We start from the raw sequence: 12990 nt of genomic DNA, 5'->3' as shown, positions 1-12990 counted from the left end.
TACTCTAATGATATATATACATATTAATACTAAATTTTGTTCTATAATTTACAAGTAATGTTTCTTAATGGCACTGTGTGTAATAAAAAAACAATTTAAACATAAAAATAACAAGTAATGTTTTTTTAATGAGGTCATCGCCTGTCCCACACAATAGATTTGATGGGATTATTGGGATATGAGAGGAAATATGACTTTGAAGGGGAAAGTAAAACAAAAATTATCTTTTCCAGGTGACATCATGTGATGTAATGTTCTGATGCGTGCCAAGTTCGCGTTTGCGCGTGAATCACGTGCTTGTTCTCTTTCCTCCTGTATCCCAGCTGAGAGACCCTGAGAAGTGAGAACATTGTTTGTTGGACATGTGTCCATTAGTACAATAACAAACTCTTGTTATTTTTATTATACATGAGTGTTTTTTATTTGTAAACTCATGTACTATAAATAATGTTTTTTCAGAAAAAAATGTATACAATTGATATTTTTAACAAGACCAAATACCCCATGTTGGCACAATACAACTAACTATGTTTGTGTTAAACTGTTGGTGTACTTGCTAGTTACTCCCTCCGTCCCATATTACGTTTTCTATTTTAACTTTTTATACTAGGATTGACTACTAATTTATATTTAATTTATAAGATCAAATATAGTCATGAGTGATTTTGTTGGATTCGTATTTATGAGTATTTTAATACAATGAAATTTTTATATTTAATACTATTACGAAATTAAAAATATTAGCAATCAAAATTGTGCATTGGCAAACGTGTCCAATATAGATAGGAAATGTTTTTAGGGATGGAGGGAGTATCAAATTTTGGTTTTGCAAGTACTGATGTTGTGTGACAAACTTGCAGAGTACAGAACACAAACTAATGGCAAGTCTCTTCATTCCAAATATTATGTGGGTAAATATTTTGGATTCACATAAATCACAAGGGACATTGCAAATTACAATCGGGTAGGTGATAATCGATACATAAACTCTCAATCTCGGTTACCATAGGGCAAACTACATACAGCAAACCCACACTTGACAGTTGTGTTGCTTAGCCAAAAAAACAAAAACAAAAAGCCCACACGCCACACTTCTGTGCTTACAAATGTCACACATGAAGATTACATATGTTGGTATAGTTAGATATACTCTGTATGTTATCTCCTGTATTATTAACACCCGGGAAGAGGCAGGGAACCCATCCAAGACTCGCATTCCACTAGTTGTGGGTGAACCGAAATTAATAGTTCCATAGTGACAGGTCTGTAACAGCTTCCATGTCATCATTCCCGTAATACATATCACTTTGAGGGGGTGGAAGCATCATCCCCTGTGCCATGTTGTTAATGTACTCAGGCGTTCCAAACAGGGCCTCTTCATCCATATACGAAACCCCTTGATTTTCTTGCAATTCTTCCGTATTAGTTCTGTCCACTGCATTGTCATTCTCGGGTGGCCTAAAGGCTTCGGCTGCCTCAGCCGCGGCTTTCTGAATGTCCTTGGCATTAGAAGAAGCTGGAACTGGCAACCTCCAAGCAGAGTCAGCAAAGTTAAGGCAAGCATTCGGACCTCTAAGTGCAATAGTTGCGACATCATGAGCTCGAGCAGCCATTTCAGCAGTAGGAAAAGTTCCAAGCCATATTCGAGACTCCTTGTTTGGTTCCCTCACCTCAGAAACCCACTTGTCAGAGTTTCTACGCCTCACTCCTCGGTAAACAGGGTGGCGTGTCTCGTGAACTTTCTTCTTTCCTCCACGTTTCCTGGAATTGCTCGAAGCTGGCGCCACATCTTCATCTGGAATTTCAATAGCCTGGTTACTGGCATTGGCGTTGCCCATGCTTTCTGTAGTGCAGTAGGACTGGGGAAATTGTGAATACTGATCTGGATCCTGAGATGGTGGGGCGGAGTAAGATGTAGAGGAGTAAGAGAAGAAATGATCCATGCAGTAATTACTTAAGACTAGTATGTAAAGAGGTAAGTGTGAAGTTATGCGACTTATCAGAGGATGAGACTATTTATAAGTACAATGGACACCCAAAATATAATTGTACGGAGAGTATAAGTAGAATGTTTGGTGAATATGTGTTTGGGACGCGGGACGAGGGTGTGACATAAATTATCAGTTACTACAAACTTGCAATAACTTTATTGATAGCCAGTTCACTTTTGTTTTGTCTCAACATGCATGTCGTACTGATAGTGATACCCGTGGGGCCGGACACTTCATTGTATTAGATTAAATTGAATTATGTGCACTGTTTTATTTAATGATATATTATTAATAGTGAAAACTGTGCTCGATGTTGATCCCGTATAACTTATCCAAGGTTATGATATATTTTCGTACAAATGTTTGAATGACATTTTTGTAATAGTGAAATTTGGTCCATTTATTTATAAAAATAACCCCTACGTGTGTATTGTATTTATCTTAGGTGAAGGTGATATCATGCCAGCAAGATGTTAGTAATAATTGACTAGTTTATACCTTGTTTATTAACAATTATGTTATTAATAATTAAACAAAAAATTAATATAAATAATTAAATACTAAATTAACAATTTTATGATATTTAAATAAATTTTTTATTCGGTATATTCGAATTTGAGAACTTATTTGTATCCTTATAGATAGTAATATAAATGTTTGTTGTTGGATAGATTCAAAAGCTATTATTTTAATATTTAGATCAACGGTTCTCATCATTTGATAAGAAGATCTGATGGCCGTGAGGGCCGATAATCAAAATGGAGGTTGAATCAAATTATATCATATTCGGGTTATTATAATTGATGATAGATATAGATTAACATTAAGTAATTTGGTGATGTACCCCTATTTTGTTTTTAATTAAAAAATTTAAATATATTAATATAACAGTACACTCATCTTAAAATATAAATTTGTATTTATTTTTCCTCACAATTCATAGGTTATTCGCCCTCATCTATACAAATAAAAATAAATTTGACATACCTCAAGTATTAGCTAACAAAATGAGACGCCATAAATAAAGTTTAAATATTCCAACAGATTTCATCTGAGTGTGACTTGAGAAATCACCTGAAGACACTTGAGAATCTTCTACAGCTTATCATATGTCCCATCCAACTCAATTTCACTTCCAACAAACAACAACCTCTCGCATTGCGCGTGTATAACGTGCTTCTTTCATTTCCTCCCAAATTCATGATTTGATCTTTTCTGTTTTCTTATTTCTGTGATTACTGTTTTAGCCCACGATTTTAATGTGTAATATTGTAGCTAATATTTTACTATGTTTCTTTACTAGATTTACTATTTACTTTACATAATTATATTTGTGCAGTTTATTTCAATTTTACTCAGTTCGGTGCTCAAGATAACTTAATATTTGTTTTATATCATAATTTTAGTCTAAATTTCAGGAGTGCTCAAATTATAGACTGATTTTTATATATGTTTTTTCTTACGATCTCCGAATAAATATCATAAGTTTAACATCAGCATCCTTATTCTTGTTATTTTCATTTATAATTACATTTTGTCATGTGTTAAGGTTTTGTCATACAGTTGAAGTTCGATTAAGTAATAATTGTTAAAGTATAAACTCATTAAATAATATATTTTTTCAGTTCCAACATAATGGACACATTAGTTTTATTACCGATTAAATAATCACAACCCTATTACGCTTAAAGAGGTTTAACAAGGATTTCAACAAGGTGAATGTTGCAAACTAAATTCAAAGACACTTGATTCCATAAAAACTGATTAGCAAAGAAGTTGATTTATTGATAGATATATTACAATGTTCAACTTGAAAAAGGCATAACCAGCAAAAAAGCTAAATTTAGCAAAACCACACTTGTGCGGCTACAGACTGACTGCATCTTACAGATGAAAAAAGGATTAGATAGATTATAAAGGACATATATAATTTTTTACATTATTATTACTTGCAGACAATCAGGGATCTCATTTTATTACTAGTACTCGTGGCAGAGGTGTTCTTGAAAATTAGAAGCTCCATAAAGAAAGGTCTGTGACACCATCCGTGTCATCATTCCCGTAGTACATATCGCTTTGCATGAATTGAGGGGGAGGAAGCATCATTCCCTGTGCCATGTTGTTGATGTACTCGGGTGTTCCGAACAAGGCCTCTTCGTCCATGTACGACACTTGATTTGCTTGCGATTCAAATGTGTTCTCCGGACTTGTTCTCTCTGCTGCATTGTCATTTTCTGATGGCCTGAAGGCCTCTGCTGCCTCAGCTGCAGCTTTCTGGATGTCCTTGGCATCGGAGGAAGCTGGAATAGGCAACCTCCAAGAAGAGTCAGCAAAGTTGAGGCAGGCACTGCGGCCTCTGAGTGCAATAGCTGCAACATCGTGAGCTCGAGCAGCCATTTCAGCAGTAGGGAAAGTTCCAAGCCAGATTCTCGAGTTTTTGTTTGGTTCCCTCACCTCAGAAACCCACTTGTCAGGATTCCTACTCCTCACACCGCGGTAAACAGGGTGGCGTGTCTCCTTAAACTTCTTCCTTCCATCGCGCTTCTTTGGATTACTTGAAGCTAGCAAGACCTGTTCATCAGAAATGTAAATAGGGCGGTCACTGTCATTGCCAATGCCATTAGCATTGGCATTAGCAATGTCAGTGTTTTCCGGGGTGAACGAGGACTGCGAATAAGCTGAGTAGTAATAAGGATCCTGAGACAGAGGAGGTGCAGTTTCAGTTTGAGTAGGGAATGAGGACTGAGAATAAGCTAAGTAGTGATATGGATCCTGAGGTGGGGCAGAGTAAGATGAGGTGGAGTATGAGAAAAAATTATCCATTTATGTAGTTGTTTAAAAGTGGAAAAGAAAACAGAGTGTCAAAACTAAAAGGCTTGTTTGTAAAAATGAGAGTGAGAGTGTTTGATATAATGAGTTGGTTATAGAAGTCAAGTGGAGTGGGACTATTTATGTAAGTAGGAAATATCTAAATAAGTGAAAATGTGGAGTGAATGTGTTTTGGACGCGGAGTTAAGGTGGGTGTGGTACAAACTATAATAATACAAACATTAAAACTTGTGAATAATAGATCCACTTCTAACTTATTACTACAAGTCTACAACCCATGTCTCCCAGACCCCAGCTGTTTGTTTGTCTCTCAGTGCGTGTGCTTTCCTCTTTCAGCTGAACGTTCAAGTTCACTCAATTTAGGATCCCTTTGGGATTTTTTAAAAATTTAATTTATAATTTTAAATTGAAAGTTTTCATATAATTGATGTGAACATCATAATTTATAAATTATTTAGATATTTGAATAATTTTATGTAGAAATTACCTATAAGTTAATTATGTGTTTGGTAATTTATAAATTATTAGCTTAAAATTCGTGTGATACACGGATTATACATGTTTTTTTAATATTATATAGGTTTTTAAGTCCAGATTTATATGATAATTTTGTTTTAGTCCGCAAAATTATTATATATTATTATTTGTAGTTAGTTGTATTGTATTTTAATTTTAATTTTGTGTGTGTTTTGATCAATTGTATAATATATTTTTTCTTGAAGAATAATATATATTATTTTGTTTATCCTAGTTCAAAAGTATAATTTTATAACCAGATCAGTAGTATTTATTATTACGTTTTAGCCCGGAACCCATTTTATCAACCAAAGCCAATTAATTATATTTAATTTGTTTAAACTTATTTTAGCCAGAAATATTAATTAGAATAATATAAAACTCGATATAATAGAATTAAAATTGGTAGAATAAATTAATTTAAATTAGTAAAAAAAGTTGACTTTAATATCAACTATAGTGATATAGGGTTGGATATAAAATAGAATTTAAATTGGTGGAGTAAGCTAACTTTATATCAATTAAAATTAAAATTGACTCACCAACATCAATTAGAATTAAAATAAATAAGTATGGGTAGACAAGTAATTTTAGCAAGTACTGACCGACCGACTACCAAATTTTAATATTTCGTCTATTATAATATAGTATAGATAATTTCTTTTAAATAATTTTAATTACACGAATATTAAATACAAAAGAGCAAATTAAAAAAGATAAATATGATAATGATACCGGAATTTTTTTTAAATAATATGTGTTATTCATCTCAATGAAAATAAAATTATACTACTGATCCGGGTTTAGTCAATCTAATGATCTTGGGTTAAAATAAAATTATACGATTAAAATGGGTTTAAATAAAATTTAAAAAAATAACTAACTATCATTTAAAAATTATAAATAAATAACTTTTATATAAATTTTTTTAATTATTTCAAATTAAAGTTTTAGTCAAAATATTTGAAGCTTACATTATATTCCCCGAAATAAAAGTAAAAATTATCAAATTAGTACTCACGGAGATGATAACCAAGATCGTATATAAAACTCAAAAGTTTTATGATATAAATATGAAACTAGCGTAATAAGCCGTGTGATGCATGAGTCATTTTATAATTTTTTTTTTATTTATTTGTAAATGTGGTATAATGTCTAACGTATATAAAATATAAGTTGATTGTTTATCAATATGTATTATTTTCATACAATATATTACCAAATTACACAACATTTTTAATATAGTTCATTAAACTATATATATATATATTATTTTTTGTGTTGTATAATTTGTATTTAATGAATGGATATAAATAAGTTAGTCAATGTACGTTTAAAATAAAATAATTAAACTTAATCTCTAGAACGTCGTTGGTATATTTACAAAGAAAAAACTAAAAATTAACATATATGTTGAATATAGAGTTGACCACAAATTTTGAATTTTATTAAATAAACTATATGTACTAATTTATATTATTACTCAATTTACTACTAACTTACAATTAGCTTACTTAATTTAAAAAAATAAAAAATGCATAACTAAAGTCAAATTATTTGCAGTCATAATATACAATAATGTAAAATTTACACTACTGCTAACATAAAAGTTGATTTTAATAAAAAATGTTGGTTTTTGAAATTATACGTATCTATGAAAAAATGTTAGTTTTTTATTTACACTACTATTATCAAAGTAAAATTAAGGTGTATGTGTGTGTCAACATGTAAATTATTGTATATTACCAAAGTAAAATTAAGGTGTATATGTGGGTCAACATGTAAATTATTGTATATTAAATTTCTTAGTTAATTATTATTGTTTCAATTATTTATATATTAAATATCTGATTTATGTACATGTATAATCATTATTAACATTCTCTGATACAACTGATTACTTAAATAACGTGTATTTATAATTATCCAAAAATTAAAATTGTGTAATAAATAAATTGCAATATTTTATATATGGCATTTACATTATCACAGACAAACAATCCATATATATTTTTACACAACTCTTACACAACTCGTATCAATCATGGTTGTAACATAAAAATAAATTATACATTGTAAAGAGTTATTATTGATATTCATTATTTTTTAAAAAATGCGAAAGAAAAATTGTAATTATATCGTTATTTAAATTATTTTTAAGTTTCTTTCATTGCGACTCTAATATTTGTTGATATAATAATTTGATAATATTGTATAACATTCTTATAAAATTAAATATTTTCTAATTCGATAAAATTTTATAAATATCAGTTAAACTAGTTAATTTCTTCAGGTTATTGAACAATATATATTTTTCATTAAATAGTATAAAATGTATTGAATCAAATGATAAAATATATTATAAATATAACTTTTATTTGAATAATTCAAAATATTTATACAATATTATCTTAACCAATGAATATTGCTTATCTAAAAGAATTATGTTTAAAATACTAGTTTTTTTAAATTAAAAATTAAAAATAAATCAAAATATATATCATTGGAAGTTTTAACAAATCTCGTTAGATCTTATATCAAATTTCGAACCACATATTTAATATAAATATTAAAAACAGTGATAATTTAATCTTTTTAATTATCAAAACTATAGATGGAGGTAAAATTGAAAATGGACTTTGAATTGTTTAAGCTAATTTACAAGTTTGCCTGACATGAACTTAGGGCATGTTTGTCATGTGGCTTATAAGTTACTTTTGATTTATAAGTTGGTAAGTGTTTATTTTTGAATATTTATCGACCTAACTTATAAATTTATAAGTTAAATATTGGTAACCATATATTTTTTCTAAACTTATTTTAATTTTTCACTTTTTTATAAATTTTAGTTTTTAAATATATGTTTTAAATTCTTAAGTTAATTTAAAGGTCATAAATTAAGATAATCATATTTAAAAATTATTTATTTTAGTTAATTTAAGTTAAAGAAAAAAAATTATTGACTTATAAGTAAAGTAATCAAACACTTACATAACTTATAAGTATTAATATATTTAATACTTTTAAGTCACTTATTAATTTTAAATTTTAAATTATTTATTTTAAAATTTTACAAACGGACACTTAATCTTTTTTTTTTACCTATCTTTCATCTCATCCTTTCACTTTCCTTTAGTTTTAGTTTAATTATATTATTATATTAATAATGAGGCGCTATTATAAGATATGTCATAGAAATTGATGTATTCAAATACTATTTTGGATTATTATGAACTATTTTTTATTATATTTATAAAATACATGTGGATTTCTATTACTCGCAGTATACTTATTTAGAATCGAATTTCTTTTATTCAGTGTTCTTATTCAAAATCGGCATATAGAATGGGGACATTTTTTTTCTTATATAGTAGTATATTAAATGCATGATTTTTTTTTTTATAATTGTCCGTATATTTACAAACCTAAGAAAAAAAAATGATTAAATTGTACTTCAAGATAAATCAAACGAAGCACCCTCGCTCTGATAGATCCTTTTTAAGATTATTTGTGTACCTGTGTTTAGTTTCGGTTGCGGAATAGTTTGGAATGTTAACGCATACATATGAAAATAAATTTAATAATAAAAAAATTGGATGGGATGGAAAGAGCTTGTTAATTTGTATACACTTTTTTTTGGTTGTCTTATGCAATTTTATTTTTTTTAAAATTATTAAAAATAATAAAAAATTAACAATATAAAAACTAATTACATCTACTATATTCTCTCGCACAACACTAAATTTTTATATTAAATATTAATTAGTCTCACAACTTTATTCAATTTTTACATTTTTTTCTCATTAAATAACATATTGTTTTATCTCTTATCTCACCAACTTACCAATACTAATATTTTTTTAATATATTTCTTGTTAGTGTTTGAACCTCTAGAAGGGCCGACTCTAAATTTTTAGAGCCTCAGGCGAAATATAAATTTGAGGTCTTTAACATTCAGTATATAAAATATTAATTTTCAATTTCTTTTGTTATTTATATTTTTGAAATTTCTTAAATAAGATATAAGTTCTTGATAAAAAAATTAAAATTAAAAAGTAAAATAATGTGTTTAAAATTATAAAAAAATATATTTAGAAACATACAAAATTTGTACTTGAAAATATAAATAAAATGTTTGTATACAAATGTAATGAATATTCTTAACAAAACCAAAGTGATGAATATTACTATTTTGAGTAACCGGGGTAGATTAGTTTTAAAAATAGTCATACTTTAAGGCTAGATAAATATTATTTGCTATAAACATAGTAAGTATATTATTGAATATATTTCTAATAAAATATAAAATATTATAAATATTAAAATTTATGTTTAACTTCTCTATAAACAACCATAATTTAGAATTAAGTACTAGACATAATGTTTTTATTATTTTTATTTATAACAATAATTATGTTTAAGAAAAATGTATGAACCGTGATATAATCAGAAAAATGAGCACAAAATAGTACGTAATTTAACCAAGTTATTTGTTGTATAAGTAAAAAGTATTTCAAGAGAATGTAGAAAACCTTAACTATGCTTTAAATTTTATTTTATTTTTATTAAGTAAAATTAACTTTTCATGGAAAATTGAAGACATAATTTATTTGAAAAATTAAAAAATATATATATACAATTATAAAATATTATAAATTTTGGGGGTCTTTTAATCTTTGGGCCTTGCGCGCATAACCCGCATAATGGGGCGCCGGCGGGAGTAACAATAAACTAGGCAATACTTTGACCTGACCTGATGTGACTTGAGAAAGAGAATTATGTTAGTTATAATTGTCAAACCGGACATAGATATGTCTATTATCCGTAATTATCGGATTCAAATCTATACTATATTATAATAGAAAAAATATTAAAAATTTGATAGTCGGTCGGTCGGTATTTGATAAAATTACTTAATTATCCTTATTTAATTATTTCAATTCTAATTATTAGATACGAGATAAATCAAATTAATATTAGATTAAGTATAATTCATATTCTATTGATGTGAACTAAAAATTAAATTTTAATTAAAATATAAATAATATTTTTTTAAAAATACACATAGAAATCAATAAAACTATATCGTTCCATCACTAATATTATCTTTTTCGAAATATTTTTTAAGGTCCCAACATAATGAAGACATTATATTTTTATTCTCGATAAAATAATAATTTTGTTATAATAATTATATTAGTAGACGTATATGTTCATAAATTTTTAGAACATTTAAACTTATTTAAAGTGATAGCATTGGTAAGGAGGGAAATGTTATTATAACGAAATTATTATTTTATTAAGGGTAAAAATATAATGTCTTCATTATGTGGAACCTTAAAAAATATTATTTAACATGTTGATTACTTAATCGATTAACAGTAATTCTATAAAAAATAATTGAAAAAGAAAATATTAGTGATTGAACGATATAGTTTTATTGATTTCTATGTGTATTTTGAAAAAAATAATATTTATGTTTTAGTTAAAATTTGATTTTTAGTTCACAACAATAGGATATGAATTATACTTAATCTAATATTAATTTGATTTATCTCATATCTAATAATTAGAATTGAAATAATTAAGTAAGGGTAATTAAGTAATTTTATCAAGTACCGACCGACCGACTACTAAACTTTTAATGTTTCGCCTATTATAATATAATATAGATTATTATGAATTCATATCATTTAAAATTTTAAATGAACAAATTTAAAAATTGAATTCAATTATTTTAAAAAAAAATTATATAATATTAAGAAAATCTGTGCGATCCGTGTATCGAACGGGTTTTAAGATAGTATAAATAATATATGTTTTATTTCAAATACGGATATTATCTGTTTTTTTCATATACGAATGCAGATATTTCAGACGAATATTAGATTTTTTGAATTTTTATGATTGGATCTATCATATTGACAATAATTTTAGAATAATTTTTATTATTAAACTCAAACTATACATTTATAGAAATAAAAGATGTCTACAATCATATAAAAATTGGTATAAATGTATTATTTAATGCATACACACAAACTATAAACTGATATAATGAATTTTAAATTATATGTATATATATTTATATAATTTAAATATCACATCTGTATTTGATTTCGGATTTAAATATTCCAGAATATAGATAAAATCCGTTTTATTGAAAATATGAATAATATCCAATTTTTCTAAAATATGAATACTATTTTTTATGAAAATACCATATTTTCAAATTTTTTTGACTAACCCCAACGCCAGTACTACATTTTCAGGTGACATCTATGTGATCTGAATTCTGACCCCGTTATCTTCACACGGGGTGGCTTTTACAGAGTTCGCGGTTTGATGTACATCACGTGCTATATTCATTAGTTATATTTAAAATATTATTCTATTTTTAAATTTAGATAACAATTGAAATATATTTAATCTAATTACATTCTGTACAATTAAAAATAAAATATTTATTTAAATCAAAAATATTTTATGATAATATTTTTTATTTTTTTATATCTATGGAAATATTTTAAAATAAATATTATAAAATAAAAAAGTATTACAATTATAAATATAATAACATATTTTAAAATAGAAAAAATAAAATTAATAAACATTACTTGTATATATAGATTTAACTGAAGCATAGTTTATTTGTAATATAATATTAGAATTTTTAATTTAGGTTAACAATTAAATAATATTTAAAAATTATTTAAGTTAGTACATTATTTGTTATAAAAGAAATTTAAAAAAGAATCCATAATAGCATTAGATTAAGGATTAGACCATATTTTAAGTGCTGTGTATCTATTTGGATGATGGGATTTATGTGATGGGACCTGGGAGTAGATGATGAGATCATATTTTTAATTTTCTCATAATCTATAAATATACCTAACACCTAATAAGAATTGCAGATCAAAATTTTACATTTTAGGTATATTAAACTGCCACGTAAATATCATAGTTTTTGAGATACTCTTAACTTTGAAAATTAGAAAGTACCTATCCCTAACTCATATAATTAAGTGATCGAAATTTTCTGTCCAAAAATAAGACAACACCCATCTCTAACGCATATAGTTAGTATACAGTTGTAAATTCAATTATGTACAAATACCAATAAATAGTTAATTAGTCCATCTCCGTTAAGAAATTTGTCTACCTAATTCTCAAATGACCGGTTGAAAAAATTGGTTGATTTTTTAAAAATTGTTGATTAATTACTAACAAAGGATTAAAATATTTGACAGATTTATTAAAATATTGATAAATTAGACGATTTTTCAGAAATTACAAATCACAGATTTATTAAAATCCGTTTTTTCAGAAATTACAAATCACAAATCTGTATTTACTGATTATTTTGATATTTTTAAAATGTGTAACCATTGATTACGCTTAAAAAGAGAAGAAAGTTACCGAATACGTATATCCCGGTCTTTTGACCCTGGGAAGTGAGATATTGTACAACAATTTGATTATATAAAATTTGTAGTATCTCATAGAAAACTTAAGATTAGTAAATTCAAATTAGTGCAAAGTACCAAGAAATTGCTGAATTCAATGGCAAAAGGCTGAATTTTCTAATACTTGTTATTTTATCTAAAAAATGACTCGTGGAAGAAGGTAGAAGAATAAAGTGAAATTCCAT

The 12990-nt window shown here is 26.7% G+C and overlaps 2 protein-coding genes across 2 annotated transcripts; both read right to left on the bottom strand.

Annotated features, from left to right (window-relative positions):
* Nucleotides 1–866: 866 nt before the first annotated feature.
* LOC141693612 (dehydration-responsive element-binding protein 1B-like) lies at nucleotides 867–2009 on the bottom strand. The gene has a single exon (XM_074498763.1). It carries the CDS (start codon nucleotides 1941–1943, stop codon nucleotides 1242–1244), a length of 702 nt encoding a protein of 233 aa, XP_074354864.1. The 5' UTR covers nucleotides 1944–2009; the 3' UTR covers nucleotides 867–1241.
* Nucleotides 2010–3743: 1734 nt separating this feature from the next.
* Nucleotides 3744–4924, bottom strand: LOC141688826 (dehydration-responsive element-binding protein 1B-like). The gene has a single exon (XM_074492936.1). It carries the CDS (start codon nucleotides 4812–4814, stop codon nucleotides 4002–4004), a length of 813 nt encoding a protein of 270 aa, XP_074349037.1. The 5' UTR covers nucleotides 4815–4924; the 3' UTR covers nucleotides 3744–4001.
* Nucleotides 4925–12990: the final 8066 nt, after the last annotated feature.

The sequence above is a fragment of the Apium graveolens genome, chromosome 10, assembly GCF_009905375.1.
Source record: "Apium graveolens cultivar Ventura chromosome 10, ASM990537v1, whole genome shotgun sequence".
Lineage (NCBI taxonomy): Eukaryota > Viridiplantae > Streptophyta > Magnoliopsida > Apiales > Apiaceae > Apium > Apium graveolens.
The sequence above is the reverse complement of the archived record's forward strand: the minus strand, read 5'-3'. Positions and strand labels throughout refer to the sequence as shown.